The 22,895-nt window shown below is 36.3% G+C and overlaps 3 protein-coding genes across 12 annotated transcripts; 1 reads left to right on the forward strand and 2 right to left on the reverse strand.

The window, feature by feature from the left end:
* Window positions 1-165: 165 nt before the first annotated feature.
* LOC107041802 (deoxynucleoside kinase) lies at window positions 166-6,123 on the reverse strand. Of its 4 annotated transcripts, none has more exons than XM_015262550.2 (4): window positions 5,949-6,123; window positions 2,142-2,338; window positions 1,649-1,898; window positions 166-799 (listed from the first exon to the last, which is right to left on the reverse strand). In XM_015262550.2, the coding sequence occupies exons 1-4, from the start codon at window positions 5,959-5,961 to the stop codon at window positions 486-488; spliced, it is 774 nt and encodes a 257-aa protein (XP_015118036.1). In that variant the 5' UTR covers window positions 5,962-6,123; the 3' UTR covers window positions 166-485. The 4 variants fall into 4 exon arrangements, with proteins under 4 accessions (XP_015118036.1, XP_015118039.1, XP_015118038.1 ...); XM_015262553.2 differs by lacking the exon at window positions 5,949-6,123 and adding an exon at window positions 2,857-3,034; XM_015262552.2 differs by lacking the exon at window positions 5,949-6,123 and adding an exon at window positions 2,845-3,034.
* A 2,396-nt stretch (window positions 6,124-8,519) lies between these two features.
* On the reverse strand, window positions 8,520-18,970 carry LOC107041813 (exportin-1). Of its 5 annotated transcripts, none has more exons than XM_015262566.1 (7): window positions 18,631-18,970; window positions 17,030-17,252; window positions 16,349-16,543; window positions 15,921-16,271; window positions 14,641-15,324; window positions 11,545-13,161; window positions 8,520-10,743 (listed from the first exon to the last, which is right to left on the reverse strand). In XM_015262566.1, exons 2-7 carry the CDS (start codon window positions 17,225-17,227, stop codon window positions 10,597-10,599), a joined length of 3,192 nt encoding a protein of 1,063 aa, XP_015118052.1. In that variant the 5' UTR covers window positions 17,228-17,252; window positions 18,631-18,970; the 3' UTR covers window positions 8,520-10,596. The 5 variants fall into 5 exon arrangements, with proteins under 5 accessions (XP_015118052.1, XP_015118056.1, XP_015118055.1 ...); XM_015262570.1 differs by having other exon boundaries at window positions 18,919-18,937; XM_015262569.2 differs by lacking the exon at window positions 18,631-18,970 and adding an exon at window positions 18,367-18,528.
* LOC107041814 (vesicle transport protein USE1) lies at window positions 18,138-22,388 on the forward strand. Of its 3 annotated transcripts, none has more exons than XM_015262571.1 (6): window positions 18,138-18,223; window positions 20,344-20,523; window positions 20,970-21,019; window positions 21,131-21,369; window positions 21,672-21,998; window positions 22,236-22,388. In XM_015262571.1, the coding sequence occupies exons 2-6, from the start codon at window positions 20,407-20,409 to the stop codon at window positions 22,274-22,276; spliced, it is 774 nt and encodes a 257-aa protein (XP_015118057.1). In that variant the 5' UTR covers window positions 18,138-18,223; window positions 20,344-20,406; the 3' UTR covers window positions 22,277-22,388. The 3 variants fall into 3 exon arrangements, with proteins under 3 accessions (XP_015118057.1, XP_015118058.1, XP_015118059.1); XM_015262572.2 differs by lacking the exon at window positions 18,138-18,223 and adding an exon at window positions 18,243-18,605; XM_015262573.1 differs by lacking the exon at window positions 18,138-18,223 and adding an exon at window positions 20,001-20,055.
* Window positions 22,389-22,895: the final 507 nt, after the last annotated feature.

A 22,895-nucleotide genomic window follows, 5' to 3' on the forward strand; every position in this document is an offset into this window, starting at 1 on the left:
GTGAATATCTTTAAAACTATGCGAGATGGAGAAATTCTCATTTCGAAGTTTTTTTGGGAAGAAAACGGAGACCTACAAAAATGTCTGAATGAAAATTGCGCCATCCCCAATAGATTCAGAGATATTCATCAAAAAATAAAATAAAGTCGACTTTTCCTTTTTCACCACTTCACTATGAATTCAACAATTATTCGACAATCGTTCATCATCAAATGCAATCGATACGAACTCGTTACACAGTCACACGCCTCTAAATTACACTTAAACCCGGATATATTGGTGAATTAATGAATGAAATGAGTGAAAAAAATGATTAAACCTGAGCTTCCAATATTTAAATGCAAAAATTAATGGTTTTCAAGGAAGGAATTGTGGTCCCCTCTTGTGTTCACGAAATGCAGTGCAAAAATCATTCTTATCCCTATTTTTTAAAAATCTTATCATCGAATGAAACCCAGGATTTGATCCATAATAAAGTGCTTCAATTAATCAGATGCAGCTCCAAATTTTGGTGAACTCACTGGCGATGTGAGCCGTCTCGACTCCCTCTCTGATTGTCCACAGCTCTCGAAGATCCTCGTCTTGCACTTTTCGAACTGCACGAACATCTCCTCCATGCTCTGGTCAGCATCGAGGATTATTATTGGGGCTGGGACATTAAACAGAGTTTTGTGGTACAGCCATTCTTCGTGGATTTGGTGAATTTGTTCGAGGTACTCCAGAGAGACGAGTTTCTCTTCCTTTCGAGCACGAGCTCGCATTCTTTTGTAGACGATGTCAGGAGTTGTTCTCAAGTAAACTATAACATAAGGACATTGGCATAAAATCAACAATTGCATTATTAATATTGCGGGAAGCCAATTGTCAGTAATTTACTAATTTACTGTTACGTAGAGACAATTGTTGATTGATTATTATTATTATTTATTGCTCAACAGGAGACGAAGTCTCCCATAGCAAGGGGGAAGAGCCACACACGATGCAGTGATCGTGTTACAAAAATAAAATATATTAGAAACTAAATCTGTAGCGAAGTGGCAAAACGGTTTAAATTGATTTTGGCTATTGGCCATTTTTCAGTGAATATCTCGGAATTTAAGGGAGATAGCTGAATTTTTGTCAAGACCTTTTTTGTAGCACTCAATTTGCCCTAGAAAAAAGGTCATTACGAAAATTTCGCTATCTCCTTCAGATTCGGAGATATTCTTCAAAAACTCAACTAAGAGATGAGTCGACTAAACCGTTTTACCACTTCACTACTGAAATAAAAATTACAAAATTAAATTTAAAATTACGTTTAGGATGAAAGTAATCCCATAACCCTCACTCACAGAGTTTGCGCAGGAGTCAGTAATTGATTCACGCACTTTAAAACAATTTGACATAAAATGAAAATGGAAATTGACCATTATTGATTGATTTACTGGGAATTGGGAAATAAATTAACGAATTAATTAAAGTAAAAACAAAACGTTTGGAGAAAAATATCAAAAGAATTTTTCAAGAATTGAATTTTCTACGAGAGAAAGCACCTGATATTCTTCCTCAAACATTCATATTAGACTTTAAATATTGGAATTAAAAATCGATGAAAGATTTTGATGAATCGAAATAAATAGGGCAATGAACTATGTTGATGATAACTTACCTATCAAGTCTGTTTCAATGACTGCATGTGTGATAGACCACTTGTGCCATTCCTCAAGTACAGTTACCTCAACATCCTCCAAGACATTCATTCTCTTCATGCTTTCGATGAAACAACGAGCACTGTAGACAGATCTCTCCATGACTTTATAAGGGAGAGGAGATTTCATCGTGTGAAGCTGCAGCATTGTCAGTTGCACGTACGACTGGAAGAGGCAGGCGTACTTCGTAGGGTCTTTATACATTAAATCCTGTGAGTGGAATAAAATAAAAATCGAAGAGAGTGAATTTTTAAAAATGGTGGAACGATCAATCAAAAACTGACATTTCCTTCTGTTAATTTTGTAAATATCTCCTCAATGAGGGGTTTTAGAGGAAAATGTCAAAAGAATATTTTTGTAGGAAATTAAATTCTGCAGGAAAAATATTTTGTGACATTTAAAAAAAAATCAATCGTTACGGAGATAATTAGGTGTTTATGGAGTGATTTTTACCAGGAGGTTCATCCCCTTGACGTTTCTCCACAGCTCCACAGGCTCCTGCAGGACCATTGTGTTATTAAACTGCTTGAAATTGTTTAGAAATGTTGTTTTACCACTTCCAATGTTGCCTTCTATGCACACAGTGAAGGGACGTCTGCTGTTTTTACAGGGGGACGCCATTTTTGTGATTAATATGAATCCACGTCTTGCTGAAGGGACAAAAAAAATTGAAAAATTACTCGTCTTTTTTTTAATTAAAAAATAATGAATGAGTAATAAAAATCGTTAGAATAACAAATTGTGAGGACACAGTGGGTTTCTTAACATTCAAATGATGCATTATGCTCATTCATCATGAAATAAACGGAAAAATTGAATGAAGCAAACGGGAGAAGACAAGAAAAGTCAATTTGACTTTTATTTTCACGCGAGTTTTTGATGAATCCCTTGATATCTCTGGATCTATCAGAGATAGCCAAATTTTCATTTGAGCCTTTTTTGCAGCTCTGAATTTTCTCTACAAAAATGTTCTTATGAAAAATTCGTCTATCTACCTTACTTCCTGAGATATTTCCCGAAAACTGATCTCGAAACCGAACAGACTTCTGATTTCACTAGTTAACCGTCAACAACCAAAACACCTGCTCATATTCTGTCCTGATCACCGAATATTTTCCAAACCACAAACAATTAACCTAATTAATCATTAATGAACCTTGTTAGATACCCAATCGCTCTCAGATCCTCATGACTAAACCCCAAGAATTACCCAAAATAACACAAATCATTGATTTAAATGAGTCTAACGGAATTTCTAGTGCACAGGAATGATTTCGAAGAGTTGGACGATGTTGCACCAGCTCTGAAATGAAACTGGAAGTATAACCCATAGCTAAATCCCGCCAACACACAGCTAAGTCCGTTATTTGCCCGCCAAAACCAATCTTGTGGTCAGTGTTGTTGCCGTACAATTTTGAATTCCCTATATTGTAGTTCAGGTCGCGAAATGACCGTCATTTTGTGATTGTGTCATATGACCAAAAAATGACGGTCATGTGACGTCCCGAAATTTCTAATGGCAAATGACGGTCACATTTTTTGTGACCGTCACAAAGAATTTTTGACCGTCAAAAGAGTAAAATAGTAATTTCCGTTATCAAACCATCTATATAGGTGCAAATTGACCGTCATAAATACATTGCTTTTTGTGACGGCCATATAATTTCTACATAATTGGCATCGTTTATTCGTTCAATTTATTATTGATTATCAATTATCGTTTATTATAAGGTTCTTATGGAAGACTCGAAATGTATGTGTACAGCTGTAAAACAGCTTTTTTTAATTATAAAATTATGAAACATGTGCTTACACATGTGATTGTGTCATTTGTGATTGTGTCACATGACCAAAAAATGACGGTCATGTGACGTCCCGAAATTTCTAATGGCAAATGACGGTCACTTTTTTTGTGACCGTCACAAAGAATTTTTGACCGTCAAAAGAGTAAAATAATAATTTCCGTTACCAAACCATCTATATAGGTGCAAATTGACCGTCATAAATACATTGCTTTTGTGACGGCCATATAATTTCTACATAATTGGCATCGTTTATTCGTTCAATTTATTATTGATTATCAATTATCGTTTATTACAAGGTTCTTATGGAAGACTCGACATGTATGTTGTACAACAGCTTTTTTTAATTATAAAATTATGAAACATGTGCTTACACATGTGATTGTGTCATATGACCAAAAAATGACGGTCATGTGACGTCCCGAAATTTCTAATGGCAAATGACGGTCACATTTTTTGTGACCGTCACAAAGAATTTTTGACCGTCAAAAGAGTAAAATAGTAATTTCCGTTATCAAACCATCTATATAGGTGCAAATTGACCGTCATAAATACATTGCTTTTTGTGACGGCCATATAATTTCTACATAATTGGCATCGTTTATTCGTTCAATTTATTATTGATTATCAATTATCGTTTATTATAAGGTTCTTATGGAAGACTCGAAATGTATGTGTACAACTGTACAACAGCTTTTTTTAATTATAAAATTATGAAACATGTGCTTACACATGTGATTGTGTCATTTTGTGATTGTGTCATATGACCAGAAAATGACGGTCATGTGACGTCCCGAAATTTCTAATGGCAAATGACGGTCACATTTTTTGTGACCGTCACAAAGAATTTTTGACCGTCAAAAGAGTAAAATAGTAATTTCCGTTATCAAACCATCTATATAGGTGCAAATTGACCGTCATAAATACATTGCTTTTTGTGACGGCCATATAATTTCTACATAATTGGCATCGTTTATTCGTTCAATTTATTATTGATTATCAATTATCGTTTATTATAAGGTTCTTATGGAAGACTCGAAATGTATGTGTACAACTGTACAACAGCTTTTTTTAATTATAAAATTATGAAACATGTGCTTACACATGTGATTGTGTCATTTTGTGATTGTGTCATATGACCAGAAAATGACGGTCATGTGACGTCCCGAAATTTCTAATGGCAAATGACGGTCACATTTTTTGTGACCGTCACAAAGAATTTTTGACCGTCAAAAGAGTAAAATAGTAATTTCCGTTATCAAACCATCTATATAGGTGCAAATTGACCGTCATAAATACATTGCTTTTTGTGACGGCCATATAATTTCTACATAATTGGCATCGTTTATTCGTTCAATTTATTATTGATTATCAATTATCGTTTATTATAAGGTTCTTATGGAAGACTCGAAATGTATGTGTACAGCTGTAAAACAGCTTTTTTTAATTATAAAATTATGAAACATGTGCTTACACATGTGATTGTGTCATTTGTGATTGTGTCACATGACCAAAAAATGACGGTCATGTGACGTCCCGAAATTTCTAATGGCAAATGACGGTCACATTTTTTGTCGATCAGACTTCGTACATGGACTAGAAGTCATTACAATTTCTGTTTCCTCTTCAACTCTCCTAGATATAATAGGTATAATAGTNGTAATTTCTACATAATTGACATCGTTTATTCGTTCAATTTATTATTGATTATCAATTATCGTTTATTACAAGGTTCTTATGGAAGACTCGACATGTATGTGTACAACTGTACAACAGCTTTTTTTAATTATAAAATTATGAAACATGTGCTTACACATGTGATTGTGTCATTTTGTGATTGTGTCATATGACCAGAAAATGACGGTCATGTGACGTCCCGAAATTTCTAATGGCAAATGACGGTCACATTTTTTGTGACCGTCACAAAGAATTTTTGACCGTCAAAAGAGTAAAATAGTAATTTCCGTTATCAAACCATCTATATAGGTGCAAATTGACCGTCATAAATACATTGCTTTTTGTGACGGCCATATAATTTCTACATAATTGGCATCGTTTATTCGTTCAATTTATTATTGATTATCAATTATCGTTTATTATAAGGTTCTTATGGAAGACTCGAAATGTATGTGTACAGCTGTAAAACAGCTTTTTTTAATTATAAAATTATGAAACATGTGCTTACACATGTGATTGTGTCATTTGTGATTGTGTCACATGACCAAAAAATGACGGTCATGTGACGTCCCGAAATTTCTAATGGCAAATGACGGTCACATTTTTTGTCGATCAGACTTCGTACATGGACTAGAAGTCATTACAATTTCTGTTTCCTCTTCAACTCTCCTAGATATAATAGGTATAATAGTCTAGGTATAACATGTCGATGGTTGACGCAATTGCGTTGAGGGTAATGAGTGATTACTCAGTTGATTATGATTGATTTGGATGCACTTACCCAATGACACCATCTTCAGACGATTATTCTGGCACTGGAATTTGTTTTAAACTTCACATTATTATTTTATTCGGGGGTTCGATTAGAGTAAAGTGAATTTTTAGTGGTGGTTGAGAGGGCCGTGGAGCACCGGTGTGCATCGACATTTTCTTCTTCTATTTTTATGGCACTGACTATATCAAGTCTGCGGCTGTTGTCCCTCTAGCGGGGCAACATCGACATTTTATTAAAGTGCTTCTTACCAAAGTATACTATATTATAACTTATAACTCCAGCCGTAATACCCCCACTCTACCCAAATCCCCACTTATGCTAGTGCTCCCCACCACTGAAATCGAAATTACTTCTTTAGTAAAATTTAGTATATGACTCAGTCGGGATAGGAGGTCTCAGTTGTATCTGTAGAACTACAAATCCTATTTCTGACGAATGTGACGTTATAATCAAATGAGTCAGAAAATACTTTTACTGCCGTGTGGTACACGATATTTTATGCCTCCAGGACTGAAAACCGCGATTTAACCGAGCGAAGCGAGGTTAGAATGGCGGTTTTCCGCCCCTAGAGGCATAAAATACTTTTTCATCACGCTGTGACGAAAAGTAAAATTTTCGGCACGCTCCGCGTGCCTAACAGTCCAATTTCCGCCACATTGTGATGAAAAATATTGTTCGTAAATCGTGAAAAAATGTTTTTTAGCTCGTGGGATTATATCACACGCCGAAGGCGAGTGATATAAACCTCCCACTCGCCAAAAAACACTTTTTTGCACTCGTTACGAAATATACTATTACTCTCTAGGGGCACAATATACTATTACTAAAGATGAACGAAACGTGAAGTTGTTTTATATCGAAATATCTCGAAACTGCCTGACCGCTAATCCTTAAATCTGATTGGTCAATATATGACACGAAGTATTCACAAAAACAATACGCGGCATTTTCAAATTCTTCAGAGGTAAATTTTTTTTTCACGATATATATATATATATATATATATATAATATATAGATTTCAGATGTATATATATTATCGGTGAAATTAATAAATTCTGTCCTTTTATGGAGACCGATTATTTAAAAAAATTGAAGATAATTAATTGAAAATGAAAAATTCTTTATAGATTCTTTTACTCTATTTCGCTATTCACTTCAATCATTAGTCGAATTCTCTTTGATTCATTATCAATATTTATAAGGTATTCATGAGAAAATTAAATTCAATGAATTCCATTTTTTCATGTCAACAAATGAATAGATTAGCGCGCGCGTAGATCTTGTCTAAGAGAAATAGGGAATTAGGGGAGGTTGGGGTAAAATAGACACTTGACTTTTTTTTTATATATGTTAATGACAGCTTAAAATGTTGGTGAAATTCAGTATTTTTTTTTTCAATGCAAAGAGCACATTAATTTTTTTTTCAATGTAATGAGCCTAAACCAGCGGAGCGATTTTGCTCGTTTTATGTCGACATAAAATCATAAATTTCAACCAATCCTAGTTGAGTATTCTGAATCCAGGCAATTTACGATTTTATGTCGACATAAAATCATAAATTTCAACCAATCCTAGTTGAGTATTCTGAATCCAGGCAATTTACGATTTTATGTCGACATAAAACGAGCAAAATCGCTCCCCCTAAACTGAGCTCAATTAATAAATTTGTTTCTCAGTTATGAGTAATTTAAAAAAAGTCCAGTGTCCATTTTACCCCATCCTCCCCTAATTATTAAATTTGCTTTTGCAGTTTTCGATTTTTTCTTCCAAAAAGGTCTAGATGGATATTTCGATATTCTTGATAGATCCAGAGATATTTATCAAAAACTGAAGGAAAGGCCTCTTATTCCACCCCTTTTCCTTTTATCTCCTTCACAAAATCATTTTAATCATGAAGAAATTATGAAGCAAAATAATAGTTTAATTCACAAAATAAAATACTACAATAAAAATCCACTGAAATGCGGGGATGACATGGAGTCATGAATTTTCACTCAGGGAGGGGTGGAAAAATGAGAAAGATGGTATAAAAAATTTGTTCATTTTGTAAAAACCGGATGAAACAAGTTGAGGGTGATTCAAAGAAGATGAATAATTTTAAAGAATGTTTAAAAATACGAGGTGAAGGCGTCGCCATCTTGCTTGCATAAAGCCTTTAAATATGGCGGCAGCTCCACCTCGTATTTTTGAACATTTTTAAAAATTATTTGCCCTCTTCAAATCACTATCAACTCGTATCATATAGTTCCCAAAAATTGAACAAATATTTCAATCTATTTTCCAGATTTTTTCATCATCTTTTAGCTGATAATTTATAGCGCAAAGTTTTTCCCGCATTTCAGTAGTTTTTTTTTTACTCCTTCGGCCTGCTGATTATGAAGAGAAATATTGTAAAATAAATTTCAATCTCTGGACTTTTTTTAAAGAAAAATTCAGAGATATTTATCAAAAATGGACATAAAGTCTCGTTTAAAATCCATTAAAAAATCCTGACAGTTTAAAAAAGTACTGAATAAATATAAACATAAATAGAAAATTGAAGGCCTTTAATCCACGAAAAAAAATACTCCCACAATATGAATTCTTTATTTTTATTAGTAAGTAATATTAAACTCTTTACATACTTCTTACTCATTTCTCGTTATAATGGATAAACTGATAGAACTTTTTCATCAAAACTCGTACTTACTCACTCACTCGTTCTCTCATGACATTGACATACTAATGATTAATTAATATATGTATAGTCCCATCAAAAACACTATGCACTAACTGATTTCACACGATCGTCACAGTTTTTCCCCATCCTTAAATCGTTTCATTCGTAATATCCTCTAATGTTCATCGTATCTCTTCTAATCTCTTAAAAAATCTACTCGATGGTTCATCCTCAAGAAAGAAAAGCAGCTCAAAGCATATTTCAATCCACACAGGTGTTCACACGTCCCTAATTGATCTGCAATCCTCCTAAAAATAATACTAACTGGATTTTTTATCAGTCGTATTGTTCTTTTTACGGTTCTCCATGGGTTGTTTATCGAACTGTGAAGAATTTTTCATTAATCTAACGAAGAATAATGTTGTTACGGTTTTAGGCACTAAAATATATACGAAATATGCAATTAAAAATTGTTTACCTCTTTTTTAAGTTGAAAAATTATGGGGAAAATTAAGAGTCATCAGATCACTAGTTTATAAATGCGTAGGGAATAACTTACACATCTTGGAAGAGTTTGTTGGAGGAGGCAAGCTCGAGGATTGATTGCACTAATTGGAAAGAAAATTAATTAGAATGGTGAGATTTATTCGGTGATTGGAGTGGATTAAATGAGATTTTTTGGGAATTTAAATTATTTCAAGGAGTGGGTTTAGACGAGAAGTCACATGTGTTTTGTGGGGAACGTCTTTTACAATTTTTTAAAAATTTATTCATTACTGAGATAATTAAATTATTAATGAAATGGAAAAGATCGAATCTTTTTTTATTTAAATTTCAAACGCTTCTTGTTGAATATGGAATTATCTCTGGAATTAATGGAACTCAATTATATTCTCTGATAAACTCATTAATTACTGAGATAATTTAATGATTAACAGAATGTAAAAAAAAATTTTTTTAGACTCCTTGATTTTTTTTCATGAAAAATGAGAATATCTCCAAAAGTAATCGATTTATTGAGAAAGGTCCCGAACCTTTCTTATAAATACACTCGTTACAGAGATAATTTAATAACTGACAAAATGTAAAAATGATTGTAATCGTGATTTCAAACATTTTTCATCTAATTCGCAATTATCTGTGACACTAATGATTCAATAAAAGTCCCTTGACATTTCCCATCCCAAAAATAATCTAATAACCCGATAACATCCATCCACACCCAAGAAAAAAATCGTGCAATTCAAAAAACCATATTCGTCGTAAACACTCAACCATTTAATTACCTCCGAGAACTACAAACGTCGATCGACTCCCAAAGGAAAAGAAAATAATTCAACATCTCCTTAAACCTCATTACTGGGACAGTTATTACAATTATTATTCATCTCCATTTCATTAACCAATCTTACAAAGTACAAAAATTCTGCCTCACAATATTACTAATTAATGTTCCACTTCAATCATCAAAATTACGCCTCATCTCTCACTGGCAGTAGACCATAATCATCTAGAATCCATTCAGACTAATTTTCAACGTGAAATATAGTCATCACGACTCACAAGAATCATTTTCCCCACTAACATTAGCATTTCGTACTGTCCAACCACAAAAAAACCATTTTATCAATAGAAAAGAGAAAAATAGTAATGAAAAAATAAGAAAATTATCGACAAAACGAGGAAAAGGGCTTACCTCCTCAACGAAAAGAAAAATCTATTTCACATTTGTTAAAACTAATTTAATTCGCAATTTGGAATTTTTTCAGCCAATGATTTCACCCCCCTTCACTTCGTGAAGACGAGGCAGTGGGACGATTGCAAAGGATAACGAAAAAACGTCTCTCAGTTTATGTTTTCTGTTTGTTTTCCCATTTTTCGTTTTTCATTCTCAAGATGTGAACTAGTGGAAAGTTGATGACGGGCTGCGGTAGTAAAGGGGAACAGGGGGATGAAGTTTCGAATTGAGGTACAAGGGGGATGTGTGAATGATTCAGTCCTGCATCTCCTCGGGCATTTCGTGGGGATTGAGAATGCCTGGTACAGCCATCTGTTGTCTTCTCTTTTCCTCCTGGGCAAGTCGAAGGGCTGTCTCTCGTTCCTCGAGGTAAAGATCCGAGTCATCTTCACCTGTGTACTCCTGTGTTCAAAAGCAAAATATAATTTTAGTTCCTTTGTTGTTATTTTCAAGACGACGAATGCATTTTTTTTCAATTTGGACTTGAATTTAAGGCCCGGGTGTATTATCTTTCAAACGTTATCTCGGTGTTTTTTTTTCATCTTTCGCCATCTGAAATTGTCAATTAAGTCCTGCATCGTGCAGAAGTTTTGAAAAATTCTGAATGAATAATGAAAAAAAAGTAGAAAAGTACTTTTATGGTAGTATAAGTACTTTTATTTTAAGTACTACATGATGTACCACTCAATTGACAATTTTGGATTACGAAAGATAAAAAAAGTCCAGATACCATTTGAAAGAGAGTACACCCAGGCCTTAAGGATAAAAGTGAAAAATGTGTTCACATTTTTGGAAATATCTTGGAAATGGAGGGATTGAGGGGAAAATGTCGCAAGAAATTTTTTGTGGCGAATCAAATTTCCTACAAAAAATTCCCTATAAAATTTTTGTCTAAATCCGTTGCTTCTCAAGATATCTCTAAAAAATGCAACTTTTAAATTTGTCAAAACGAAAATAATTGCTTTTTCGTTCCAATTTCAAACGTTTCTATCTCCACACCGAGTGCAGCTAGAAGAAAACGCTATTTGACTTTTATATCCAAAATATCAAGCGCTAGAAAAAGTGTCCGCAACATTTTCCTCCAAAGGCACTAGTTCCCACGATATTCCCAAAACACCATCACCAAAAACCCAAAACCTCCAAATCCATCAAATCAATCTCCCCAAAACCCCACCGATTCCCCCAAAAATCGTCTCCACTCACCCTGATTTGCACGAGGAAATCCCTGAGATGTTCCTTGAACGCCGGAATATCCTGATCCAAATTAAAAAGCCCCTGCACCGTGATCTTGATCTGATTATCCGTGAGATGTGGGAATGCAGCCTTAAGTAGTCTCGCAACAAATTCCTGCACATAGATCCTGTTGTCAGGGGCCGGCCCAAGTGGCACCTGGATCCTCCCGAGTTCAACCAGCGTGAACATATACGCAAGAATAGTGGCATGCATAGTTAACCCAGCAGTATGCGACGTATCCGTAACAACACTGAATATATGCTGAAGAATATCCGTGAAGTACGTCTGATAGAAGCTCTGGGCGGCCTGCTCATGCAATTCAATATTCTGAAGTAACTGATAAAGAATCTGCAGTCCAGTATCAGCAACATTTCTCATTGTATGTTTAAATGCCCAGATGATGGAGTCCAACACAAGTTTAAATTGTGCCGGTGGAATAGACAAGAAAGCCGGAAAACAATGGACATTGACAGCCTGGAGTAGTAGAAAAAAATTAGTCCTGTGCTCTGGAAACTCCTCAAAGTCCTTATTTATCATCTCCAGCGTGCACTCAAAAACAGCATCAAATATCTTGGGCACCTCGCTGGTGATATGTCCCTCGAGTTTATTAACAATAGTGGCCATTGCACTGAGCACCTCAGGCTCCCTGGCACAGGGGACATTTGTCTTCTGATAGTCCAGTAGTACAGCATCAAGCAGTGGAGGAATGAAGTTCTCCAGTACCATCTGGTGATCGTTGGATCTGCTGACCCAGTCTGATATCAACTTGAGTGTCTCCTTCTTTACAACTCTCATACTCTTTATCAAGGGCTGTTTCATAACAATTTCACCATTTAAAGCAATAGCAGCACTAATGTTCTCACTCATAACTTTGTATACGTTCAACATGTCTAAATATATTCTACCTAACTGCATAACATAGGGATGTCCAAGGGCTTTACACGCTCTGACATTGGTCTTGAGAATGCTGGCAAGCTGTTTAACAGCCTCCTGATCCTTCAGTACATCGACATTCTTCGATGCCTGACTGATAATTTCATCCCATACGCGATTTGGTAGCAACATGTAACGTTCAATTCTGTCTTTCTGGGTGAGATCGTCCACCTGGGCGCTTATCATGTAGCCAACAGCCTCGTAAAATGTGTGGACTTGTTGGGTCTGAAGGTCACAAATTATGCTGCTGATTGTTGAGAGTATTTCCTCGATGAACGGAACAGACTCACCCACTTGGGTCTGTACAAAATGACGTCTGCATTTCAGGGCTATCTTGATGAATGTGTCGCAGGCCATGTCCTGAACACCGTCGTGGGTTTCGTGCATAAATTCGAAGAGTTTGTTGACCACTGTCTTCAGGAATTTCCAGTGGGCTCGGAGGAATCTCGGGTACTGGCCCACAACGTACATTATGTTTGAGGCGATTATCGCTTTATTGTCCTTTCCCTTCTTCTGCTCGCACAGACCCAGCAGCTCTTTTATAACTGTCACTAGGAAACGCTTCTCGTCCTCTTCGTGCATTGCACCGGAGATCGAACCTATCGCCCAGCAGAGGGTGTTCAGGTTCTTCCAGGACCATTCGGAACCGTTCACCTGGGAGGGAGCGACGTTAGTCAGTGGTTTTTGCGGTATTACGGGGGTGTTAATGGGGATGAATCATTGTCGGAAAAATGGGGATCATTGGTGATCATTGAGAAATGCAATTAACGAAGTAAATTGGAGTTTTATTGGGCATTTGACAGCTGAATGGGTGATTTATTATTCAGATTATTATATTGGATGGTGAATAATGCAGTTCTGAACGTCTCGAATGCCATAAGACTTTTTTTGTAGAGAATTGAATTTCCTACAAATAATTTTTACAACATTTTTATTTACATCTATTACTTCTCGAGATATTTGTAGAATACCGTCACTTGAAATTGCGAAATCCAAAGGAATCTTTTTTTCGTTATAGTTTTAAACGTCTCTATCTCAATAATGACGGATGCTAGAAAAAAATGTCACGAGACTTTTTTGGAGAGATTTTCAACAACTACAAAAAGTTCGTATGACATTCCCTTGTAAATTCAAAAGTTACCAAGATATTCCGAAAATAGAATCGGTAAAAATAACGCCAATCAGTCTTGCCAAAAACCTCACTAACAAATCCAGTTTTTTCATTAATGTTTTTGGTAATTAATAAATAAAACTATTTGTTCATAGTTTATTAAGTGATTACTGATTACTGGAGTAGTCAAAGTTCTTCCTAGATCTATTCAACTTAAAAATGCCAATTTAATCATAATTTAAGGATATCCAAGTACTTTGACTATTTTTTCTCCAGCGAAATGCTTTTCTACTTTTGTTTTATCATTTAAACTTTGCAAGTCTGAATTTGAATGTCGATATTGACACGTGAGAAAACGTTTTAAAAATCTGAAAATAGAAAGTTTACTTTTGGACGAAGATAGATGAAATGATGAAAAATTGCATTTTGGACAATTACGAGCGTTTTCTATAATTTATAAACAATCAATTTTCCACCATAAAAATCATTTGTTCAGAATGGTAACCGATTTATTTATATTCAGAATTTTACCAGAAATCGATTTCCACTCTAAAAAAATTAGATTTCCGCAAGTTTAAAGAATTCAGTAGCGAAGTGATAAAACTGTTTAAGTCGACTCATCTCCCAGTTGAGTTTTTGATGAATATTTCCGAATCTAAGGGAGATAGCGAAATTTTCGTAATTACAGTTATTGTAGCTCTCAATCCGCCCTACAAAAAAGGTGATAACAAAAATTGTGCTATCTCCCTTAGATTCCGAGATATTCATTGAAAACTAGTCAATAATTAAAATTGACCTGTACCGTTTTACCATTTCGCTACTAAATGATTAAAAAATAATAATTCTGGGCAAAATGTAATTTGAATGACGCTGAATATCCGTGATTTCTTTCAGATTTTTCTCACGCAGTTTAATTGACAAATTTAATGATTGATAACGGTTGAACGAATAGTGTGGTCTGTATGAAACTGCAAAAGACAATTGCACATCCTTAACACTAAAAATTAGTCTATTCCTGTTACCTGGTTCTGGAGTTTCTCTGTCATGACTTTTTCAGTGTCTGCATAGTCCAAGTGGGTGAGATAAACCAGGGTCTCACGCATATTCTTGTAGAGATTAATGGAGTCCGTGTCCTTCATGAATTCACGAACAACTTCACCGTTTTCATTCTCCACCACGAGGACTTCCTCAGGCTTAGCCATTCTCGAAATCATGATGTAACGGACTTTCGTGAGGACTGGACAGTAGAAGGCTCTTCTCGGTGGAATTGTCATGTTGTTTTTAGCCATGAAGAGGGGTGACGATGACATGAAGGGATTCTCCTTGTAGAGGTCTGCTGCCAGACCGTTCCAGTACTCCAGGCAGATCTTGAAAATCTCGACTTCCTCCACTTCGGAGATCAGGACGAGGTAGTGGAGGGCTTTCAGAAGGGTCTCGTTCAGCTGCTTCTTCTCCACTAGCTGGCCGTGCTCTTTCAGGTAAGTACAGAGGAACATTGCCAGGTTCTGGATAAAGTTCTGCTCCTCGTCCTGGCCGAAGGCGTAGGCGTCTCGGATGTTCGTGTCGTGGGGGAGCATCTGCTCCAGCTGTTGCATTGTATTCGCGAAGAGGAGGATGAACATGTCGTCGTAGTTGGTGACTGTCACTGCTGCTATCTCCGTTAGACACTTCAGGGTGACGTTCCTGAAGATCGGGACGTTTAAGAACTGAAATGACCAAGTTTATGGATTATTTTGAAAGAGGCAATTTTTAGAAAATTTTTCCGTAATAACGATAATAATGATAATTTCATTTATTTAATTTTTGGGGGATTATTTTTTATTTTATTCAAGGGGAGACTACCACGAATTTTAAAAGAGGCGGGCGATTGGAGTGAGATTTCTCATGTGTTGAAGATCGATTACATATGTCTGAAAACGAATAATTAGTGTAAAAAAAATAATTATTTTTGTTTAACAATCACCAGTTAGTTGTTGAAATTCAGTGATAAAAATTATGGAGTGGAAGATTTACTGAGAAGTGTTTTGTTGTAAATAACTTTGAAAGTATTTTGAACTGCTGTGATTGAATAATGAGATGAATGAAGAATTAGAATCACTTCATAAATTCGTGAATATCTCTGGAACTATTACTACTATCACAAAATGTAAAGAGACATTTTTTCTCGTTAAAAATCCCCCAAGAAGTACAAGTTAATAAACCAATCCAGAGATACTTGTCCCACTTTTTTTATATACAAAAATAATGAACAGTTCTTCTACAATAAAAATACGAATAGTTCATGAATAGTTGTTTAAATTACCTTGAATATTAACGTAGTGATCAGCTTCGTTTCAAAAATATAACCCAGTGGAATCCAGTTTAAAAACCTGAGTAGTGTCTCGAGAGTGACAGCAACTAGTGGTACATTTGGTGAATTTTCCATGACAAATTGACATAATTGAAATATCTGGGAGAATTCACTGCACATTGTGTCCTTGAGGTGTTTTGCCTTGGTCTGTGTCATTTGTCCACTGGAGAAATCGAAGACTTCCTCGGAGAGGAGCTTCAGAATGGCCATGTTGTTCTGGCACAGGCTCTCGTTGGTTTTACTCGCTCCCACGATATCACCAATGAACGATTCCCAATTCTTCGGCCATTCTCGTTTTAATACCTGATAAATCACGATTTATCCACAATTAAAATATTTCCGTCAACGTTATTCAGCCTGAAGGGGCGATGGGTACGTACCTGTACTAAAATCATGTTCAATTTATTCAGATAAACCTTGGAATTCTCCATCGTTTCTGGATCACTACTGGTCTTGATAATGAGGCCTACGATGTACTTTTTAATCCCCTCACATTGATTTCTAGGGAGAACTTTCCATCTTGTCTTTATCACTTGTTCCAGTATTTGTAGTGCATAATATTTTGTTTGTTGATTCTGTAAAAAATTATTTTACTCATTATAATCCCGAACAGAATACAATTGAAGAATTAATCAGAATTCTAGAAAATTTGGGGTAATATCATTTTGCAAATATTTCAGACGCTGTTGGATCCACAAAAAAAATCAAAGAACATTTTTTGTAGAAAATCTAAATCTAATCTAATTCTCTACAAAAAGTTTTCTCTAAAATTTTCCCCTCAAACCACTCATTACCAAGATAATTAAAGAATTAGAAACAAGCGAATAAAAAACTAATGTTAATCCTAATTTCTCAATATCTCAAAAACCATTTGGTTTATCAAAAAATCCCAAGACACATGTTTTGTAGGAAATTCAATTCCCCACAAAAAACTCTAATGCCATTTTCCTCTAAACCCACTAGCTCCCGAAATATCCGCAAAACAATCACCAAATCCCTTCTCCTCTCCCACCCGCCCAATTTTCCACATCTTTCCAGAAAAAAAAATAGAATAAAATTACCTGTGAATATTCTAAAATAGTATCCACCCGTGTCCACGCATCCGGATGCTCCTTAAGAGTAGTAAGCACCTCCTGTGCAACCCTCTGCTGTTCCCCCATTCCCGTGTACATGCATCCCACAATGCTGTCTAAAAGTGTTATATCCAGCTTCTGATTGAAGTCCAGCAGTTTCGACGCTTGTTCAGCCATCGTAGCCATTGTGTCTCCACTCGATGATTTTAATCTGCACGAGTATCAATGAAAAACATCAGGACCAATCACTCACAAACATAACAACCCCCAAAAACACTTCACACCCTCTCAACATTCTCCAGGCATCCAACAGATATTCAAAAGTGCGCAATTAGAGGAGGCATGACGAAACTGAGATAATTCACCGGCGACGAGTGTAACTGAGGCCCAAACCCCCACCAAAAGCCCCCTCTCGCCCCCTTAGCACCCCAAAAACCCCGAAACCACCCCCCAAAGTCCAAAAAATTTTCCAAAAACCCCTGAAAAATTCTTTTCTCCATGAAAACCCATTCGTGCATGTGTGCCCGCTCTCCCAAAACCTAACCTCCATCGCCAAATGACCCCTTGGGCCCCCAGGAACCCCTCAACCCCCTTCGAGGACCGCAACAACCCCCGGAAAATCCACCCCAACTCCAAAAGCCCCTGAAAACTCCCCAAAAACCCTTTAAAACGCCTGAAAAATCCCTCAAAAATCCCCAAAAAATCCCAAACTCTCCTCTCACCCCCTCGCCCATCCAACAACCCCCAAAAACCCCATTCATCCCCCAAAAAAACCCTCGCCACCCCCAGAAACGACAAAGAGCCTAACCTGTCCCAAAAAAATTCCACTCCTTTCTCACTCACAAAAATCCCATAATAACCCCCATCCACACATTACCCCCTCCCCTCCATCACTACACAGAACTCACCACCAAATTTTCAACAAATAAAAAAACAATAAAATAATAAATAAATAGCAACTTAACACAAAAGCCAACGATTCCCGCGCGGACGGCAATGCAAACGTCTCTCTCCCTTTCGGTTACATACGCTTCATCCCCCCCTCCAACCCTCTCGCACCACACACACACTTAAATATGACTGTTGCACACACAACACACACACACATGTTGAGAAAGTGTCTCGTTGGTGTCCGGAACAGGCCAGAACGGTTGAAATTCGATAGGAAAAATTTTACTGAAGGTAAATCAGAAAATTGAGGGTCAATTTAGGGGATTTTTTTGATTAGTCCTTGAGGGGGAGGGTTAGTTGTCTCGTTAATGAATTTATTAGTGATGTATTCGGTGGTTTGATGTCTCACTCCCTCGCACGGCTGACAAACTCACCAAAATGGTCCTCCACATGTGCGAAATGAAAAAAATTCACACAGACGCACACACTCGCATGACAATTTTACGTCTTTCATACAGGAAAATGGATTTTTGAAAGTCGTTTTGGGGTTTCGTCCGAGTTTTGGGGGGGTTGGTTGCACTTGATCGTTCACTGACTGTCGGGTTACTGGGGGGAATTGTCGTGTGAAGCAGTCATAACCTCAGACATCTTCATCAACAAACAATTACTCAAGGTAATGAAACCTATGCACTACGTACCCGGTTAAAATCAATATCTCGATTAATTAATTGTCCTCACGTCCCACTCGTCAATTAAACATTAAACAAATCATCGGTGCAACGTTTGATGATTTTTTTTATCGATACGGGGGAATTGTTTTCGGATGGTGTATCAACGGTTGACTGGTGTCTCCAAACGATACATGAAAAATTGGATCTCCGGTTTGTGATTTCGGCTGGTGGGGCGATTTTTTTTTTTCGGTCAGTTGGACACTTTTTTTTGAGAAATCTCGAGGGCTTCTCCCCGCTAAAAAAAATCCAACCTACAAATGATTTTTCGAAAATAATAACAAGATGGCGGATGTTGTACTGCGCGCCGGAACGCGGGACGGCTGTGGGAGAGAGGAGAAACGAGGGATGTGATTGGGGGCGGGGGACTGGGCTGGCCAATCGGAGGGGCAGGAAGAGACGGGGTTCAGGTCGAGGGGAGGGGCGTTTGACAATCGTGACACCGCGGGTTCGCAACGACGGATGAATTGGAAATGTTCGATATATCGCGAGAAGGATCGATGCTGTGATGTATCGGGCACGAAGTATATCGATGTGAAAAATGATTTTTAGAACGTCCAAAAAATCGGGGGTATCGAAAAATTTGATTGAGAAAAATGAGCTAAAAATAAAACGTAAAATAGTTATTTTCATCACAAGGTCCACAAAGTATTTTCTGACGAATGTGGCTTTGTAGGCCAAGCCGAAGGCGAGGCCTATAATCACATTCGTCAGAAAATACTTTTGGACCGTGTAATGAATGCAATTTTTCGTCAGAAGGCCCGTAAACCGCGATCAAACTGAGCGAAGCGAGGTTAGAATCGCGGTTTGCCGGGTCTTCTCACGAAAATTGAGTTTTTGTGAAAATATATTGATATATCAATATAAAAAATCATTTACGCACATTATTTTTTTGTATTGGAAAATTTGAGAAAAGTGGAGGGAAAAAAAACTTGCGAATTCAATTTGATTAGTCGATCCCAGAATCGATATGGCGATATATTGCAGCCAAATATATCGATATATTAACATGGAAAATTAATCATGAATGTAAAAAAAATTTTTTTATTTGAAAATTCGAGAAAAATTACTTGCAAAAAATCGTGCGAATTAAATTCGATTAATCGACGAAAATGGTCGCATGGTGAATCGCTATACTGATTAATCGCTCACGATAATATCGACATTGAAAACATCGATATGAAAAATTATTTGTAAAAAAATAAAAAAAATAGCATTGAAAATCGATATATCGCGCCGGAAAAATGGATAAAAATATCGATCACTCGAGCGTGGAATCTCGATAAGCGAGATGATTGATGTCATATCGAACATTGTTAATTGCGTCCGCGTGACGTCATTGGAAACACGTGTACGATTCGAGGGAATCTGTCCGAAGAATAGGATTCATTATCGGTGATTGGGGGATGGGGTTGATGGGGTGGGAGTAATTAGACGGGAGCGGTTATGGAGATATTGATAAATGGAAAAATATAATTACATAATTAGGAAAATGCAAAAAATGAACTGTCACGTTTCGGTTTTTTGGGACACAATTTTAATTTGAATTTGACAGAATTTATTCCGAAGCTTCATGTTTTTTTTCTTGCTGTTGTCGAGGCAGAATGGGTTGATCACTTGTCCTTGTCCTGTTGGCGGTGATTTGAACACCGTTAATAAATTTTTATGTCCCAATTTTTACAGATAAACTGGTGTTTATTGCTCCGGAGCTGTGATCTCTCCTTTTGAGAATTTTGATGAGACGAAATGACACAACGCGAGGCGCGGGTGATGTCCCGAGTGGAAATCAACACTCGGAGATTGTTGGGAAGATGTGAACTCATGGCTAAGGAAAATCCCAACAGAGATTGGAGACTGGAGAAGGTAGAATAATTCAAATATGATCAGTTTTTAATTCAATCAATTCTCTAATTCTAATCGTGCATTCACTCTTTTTACGAGTGACTAATTTTCGAAAAAAATGTTAGGGGCGGATGGGGTAAAATGGACACGTTAGACTTTTGTTTAATTATTCATAACTCAGAAAAAATTTATCAATTGAGCTCAGTTTAGGCTCGTCACAAAGGGAAATAATTGTTCTTTGTATTAAAAAAAAATTGTTAAATTTTATCAACATTTCAACGCCTCATTAACATTTAAAAAAAAGTCTAAAGTGTCCGTTTTACCCCAACCACCCCTACATTACTTTTTGCGTAGCTGATGAAATCTGCCACGAAAAAAAATCACTGACTTCTCATTCTACCAAAATAAAAAAAAACCTGAAGGACAAAAATTATCAAATAATCATCCCTCTTTTCATATTGTTTCAGTATATTTTGGCACTGGATGATCTCCTAAAAAAATTGCAAACCCAGCCTGAGTAAGAATTCCACAATTATTAATTATTAATCAACAACAAATCCCTTAATTCTTAAGTTCTTAATTTTTATGGTAATAAAAATCCAAATGATTTTTTTTCTCCACTTTGCAGCAAACCCCCCAGAGACATAATGTCTGAATACATAAAACGAATAGATTTCCTGAAAGGTATAGTTGACACTGCGAAGATTCCTGGACCAATTGAGAGGGTAGTGGCAGCCCAGATGCTCCCAAAAACCTCAAATTTATTGTCTGAAACCACCAGCCCCAGTATTACGACTCAGATTCACCAGAAGACTACTGCCAAGTACAACAGAGACGTGAGAGCTGAATTATTCAATTCTGATGGAGGTAAATTGCAAGTAAAAATCATTTTCCATTCCTCAATTCAATTTTCTTCAATTCAATTGCTTCCATAAATGGAATTGATTAATCATTAATTAAATTATATCAAAACAGCTGCATTCGAAACTGCTCTACAATTCTCAACTTAATTCCATTTAATTAAATGACTTCATCATAGTTTGATTGCTTGATTAATTAATTAAGGATTACAAGGTCTCAATTTAATTTATAAAAACAATCGACGAGAATGAAGAATGAATTGAAAAAATAAATCCACAAATCATTGCAAAGATTATTTAATTTTTAAGGAATGGGGCAGGACGGGATGAGAAAGAGACTAGCCAATCAGCAGAGTCAGGACGAAGATCTCGATGCAATTCTGAAGTACAACAGGAATATGCAGGAGAAAATAGCTGAGAACATGCTGATGATGACGAAGAATATGAAGGAGCACGCACTGACAGCCAGTGCAATAATCAAGAGTGACTTGAATTCCCTGGATAAAGCTGATAAACTAACAGAGACCAATGCACACAAGTTGAATAAGGAGTCTCTGAAGTTGGAGGAGCACACGAAGTCCACGTGGAGATGCTGGGTCTGGCTCATGATTGCTTTCGTGATGATCGTGTTCTTCAGTGAGTTGATGCCTTTGAAATTAGTTGGTTCAGAGAAAAATGTCGAGAGAGTTTTTTCACTGAGAGTTGAATTCTCCACGAAAATGGCATCTCGACATTTATTTCGGGAATAGCCTCGTCCCATGAATCACTCAGAAATTAGCTCAGTGCTAACTTTACGATTATCATCAATAGAAAGTTTTTTTTGTGAGAGAAAATTTTCTGCACAATTATTAATGCTTTTTTTTATACTTTCAGATATGATTTTCTTCATGAAGATAGCTAAGAAGAAACTGTAGATAGTGAGCTTTGATTATTGAGAGTGTAACAGATTTTATGTTTACCGTTCTGTACCGCTCTGTGGTTAATGTATTTGTGAAAAATAATAATTTTGGAAATTTATTCAAAGGAGAAGGGCGGAGGAATTTTTATCAAGGGAATTCAACAACTGGAGAATGAAGTCGAAGGGATATATTGAGAGAATGACTTTATCATCGCTCTTTAAATATAGAAAGTCGACTTTCGGCAAAATCGAATTTTTTTGCCAAGGAAATTGTTGATTCTTTATTTTTTTATGCGTTGATTTATATTCGTGGCTATTTCCTGTTCACGAACTTTTTTTGTGTAAACATCACAAAAAACGAACTATTCACCCTCCTATTACCCTCAAGTACGTTTCCCATGGGGTAAAATGGACACTTTTGATTTTTTTTTTCAAATATTCATAACTTAGAAACAGATTTATCAATTGAGCTCAGTCTGTGCTCATCACAAAGAGGAATCATTGTTCTTTCTATTGGGAAATAAAATGATTCCATTTCATGAGCAATTCAACACGTCATGAACATTTCAAAAAAATTCAAGTATCCATTTTACCCCACCCTCCCCTATTGCAGTGGGAGGTGTTTGTTTTTTTGC

Source organism: Diachasma alloeum, unplaced genomic scaffold (genome assembly GCF_001412515.2).
Source record: "Diachasma alloeum isolate Michigan unplaced genomic scaffold, Dall2.0 Dall_scaffold_00379, whole genome shotgun sequence".
Classification (NCBI taxonomy): Eukaryota; Metazoa; Arthropoda; class Insecta; order Hymenoptera; family Braconidae; genus Diachasma; species Diachasma alloeum.

Excerpts from the sequence above, each read along its gene's own strand:
- LOC107041802 (XM_015262550.2), bottom strand. Across the intron at positions 1,899-2,141 it reads TCAAGGGGATGAACCTCCTG|GATTTAATGTATAAAGACCC; the intron begins GTAAAAATCACT and ends TTCCACTCACAG. Across the intron at positions 800-1,648 it reads CATTGAAACAGACTTGATAG|TTTACTTGAGAACAACTCCT; the intron begins GTAAGTTATCAT and ends CTTATGTTATAG.
- LOC107041813 (XM_015262566.1), bottom strand. The coding sequence starts at position 17,227 with ATGGCTACGATGGCTGAACAAGCGTCGAAACTGCTGGACTTCAATCAG. Across the intron at positions 16,544-17,029 it reads CTATTTTAGAATATTCACAG|AATCAACAAACAAAATATTA; the intron begins GTAATTTTATTC and ends AATTTTTTACAG. Across the intron at positions 15,325-15,920 it reads TCACTACGTTAATATTCAAG|TTCTTAAACGTCCCGATCTT; the intron begins GTAATTTAAACA and ends TGGTCATTTCAG.
- LOC107041814 (XM_015262571.1), top strand. The coding sequence starts at position 20,407 with ATGACACAACGCGAGGCGCGGGTGATGTCCCGAGTGGAAATCAACACT. Across the intron at positions 20,524-20,969 it reads GAGATTGGAGACTGGAGAAG|TATATTTTGGCACTGGATGA; the intron begins GTAGAATAATTC and ends ATATTGTTTCAG. Across the intron at positions 21,370-21,671 it reads ATTATTCAATTCTGATGGAG|GAATGGGGCAGGACGGGATG; the intron begins GTAAATTGCAAG and ends TTAATTTTTAAG.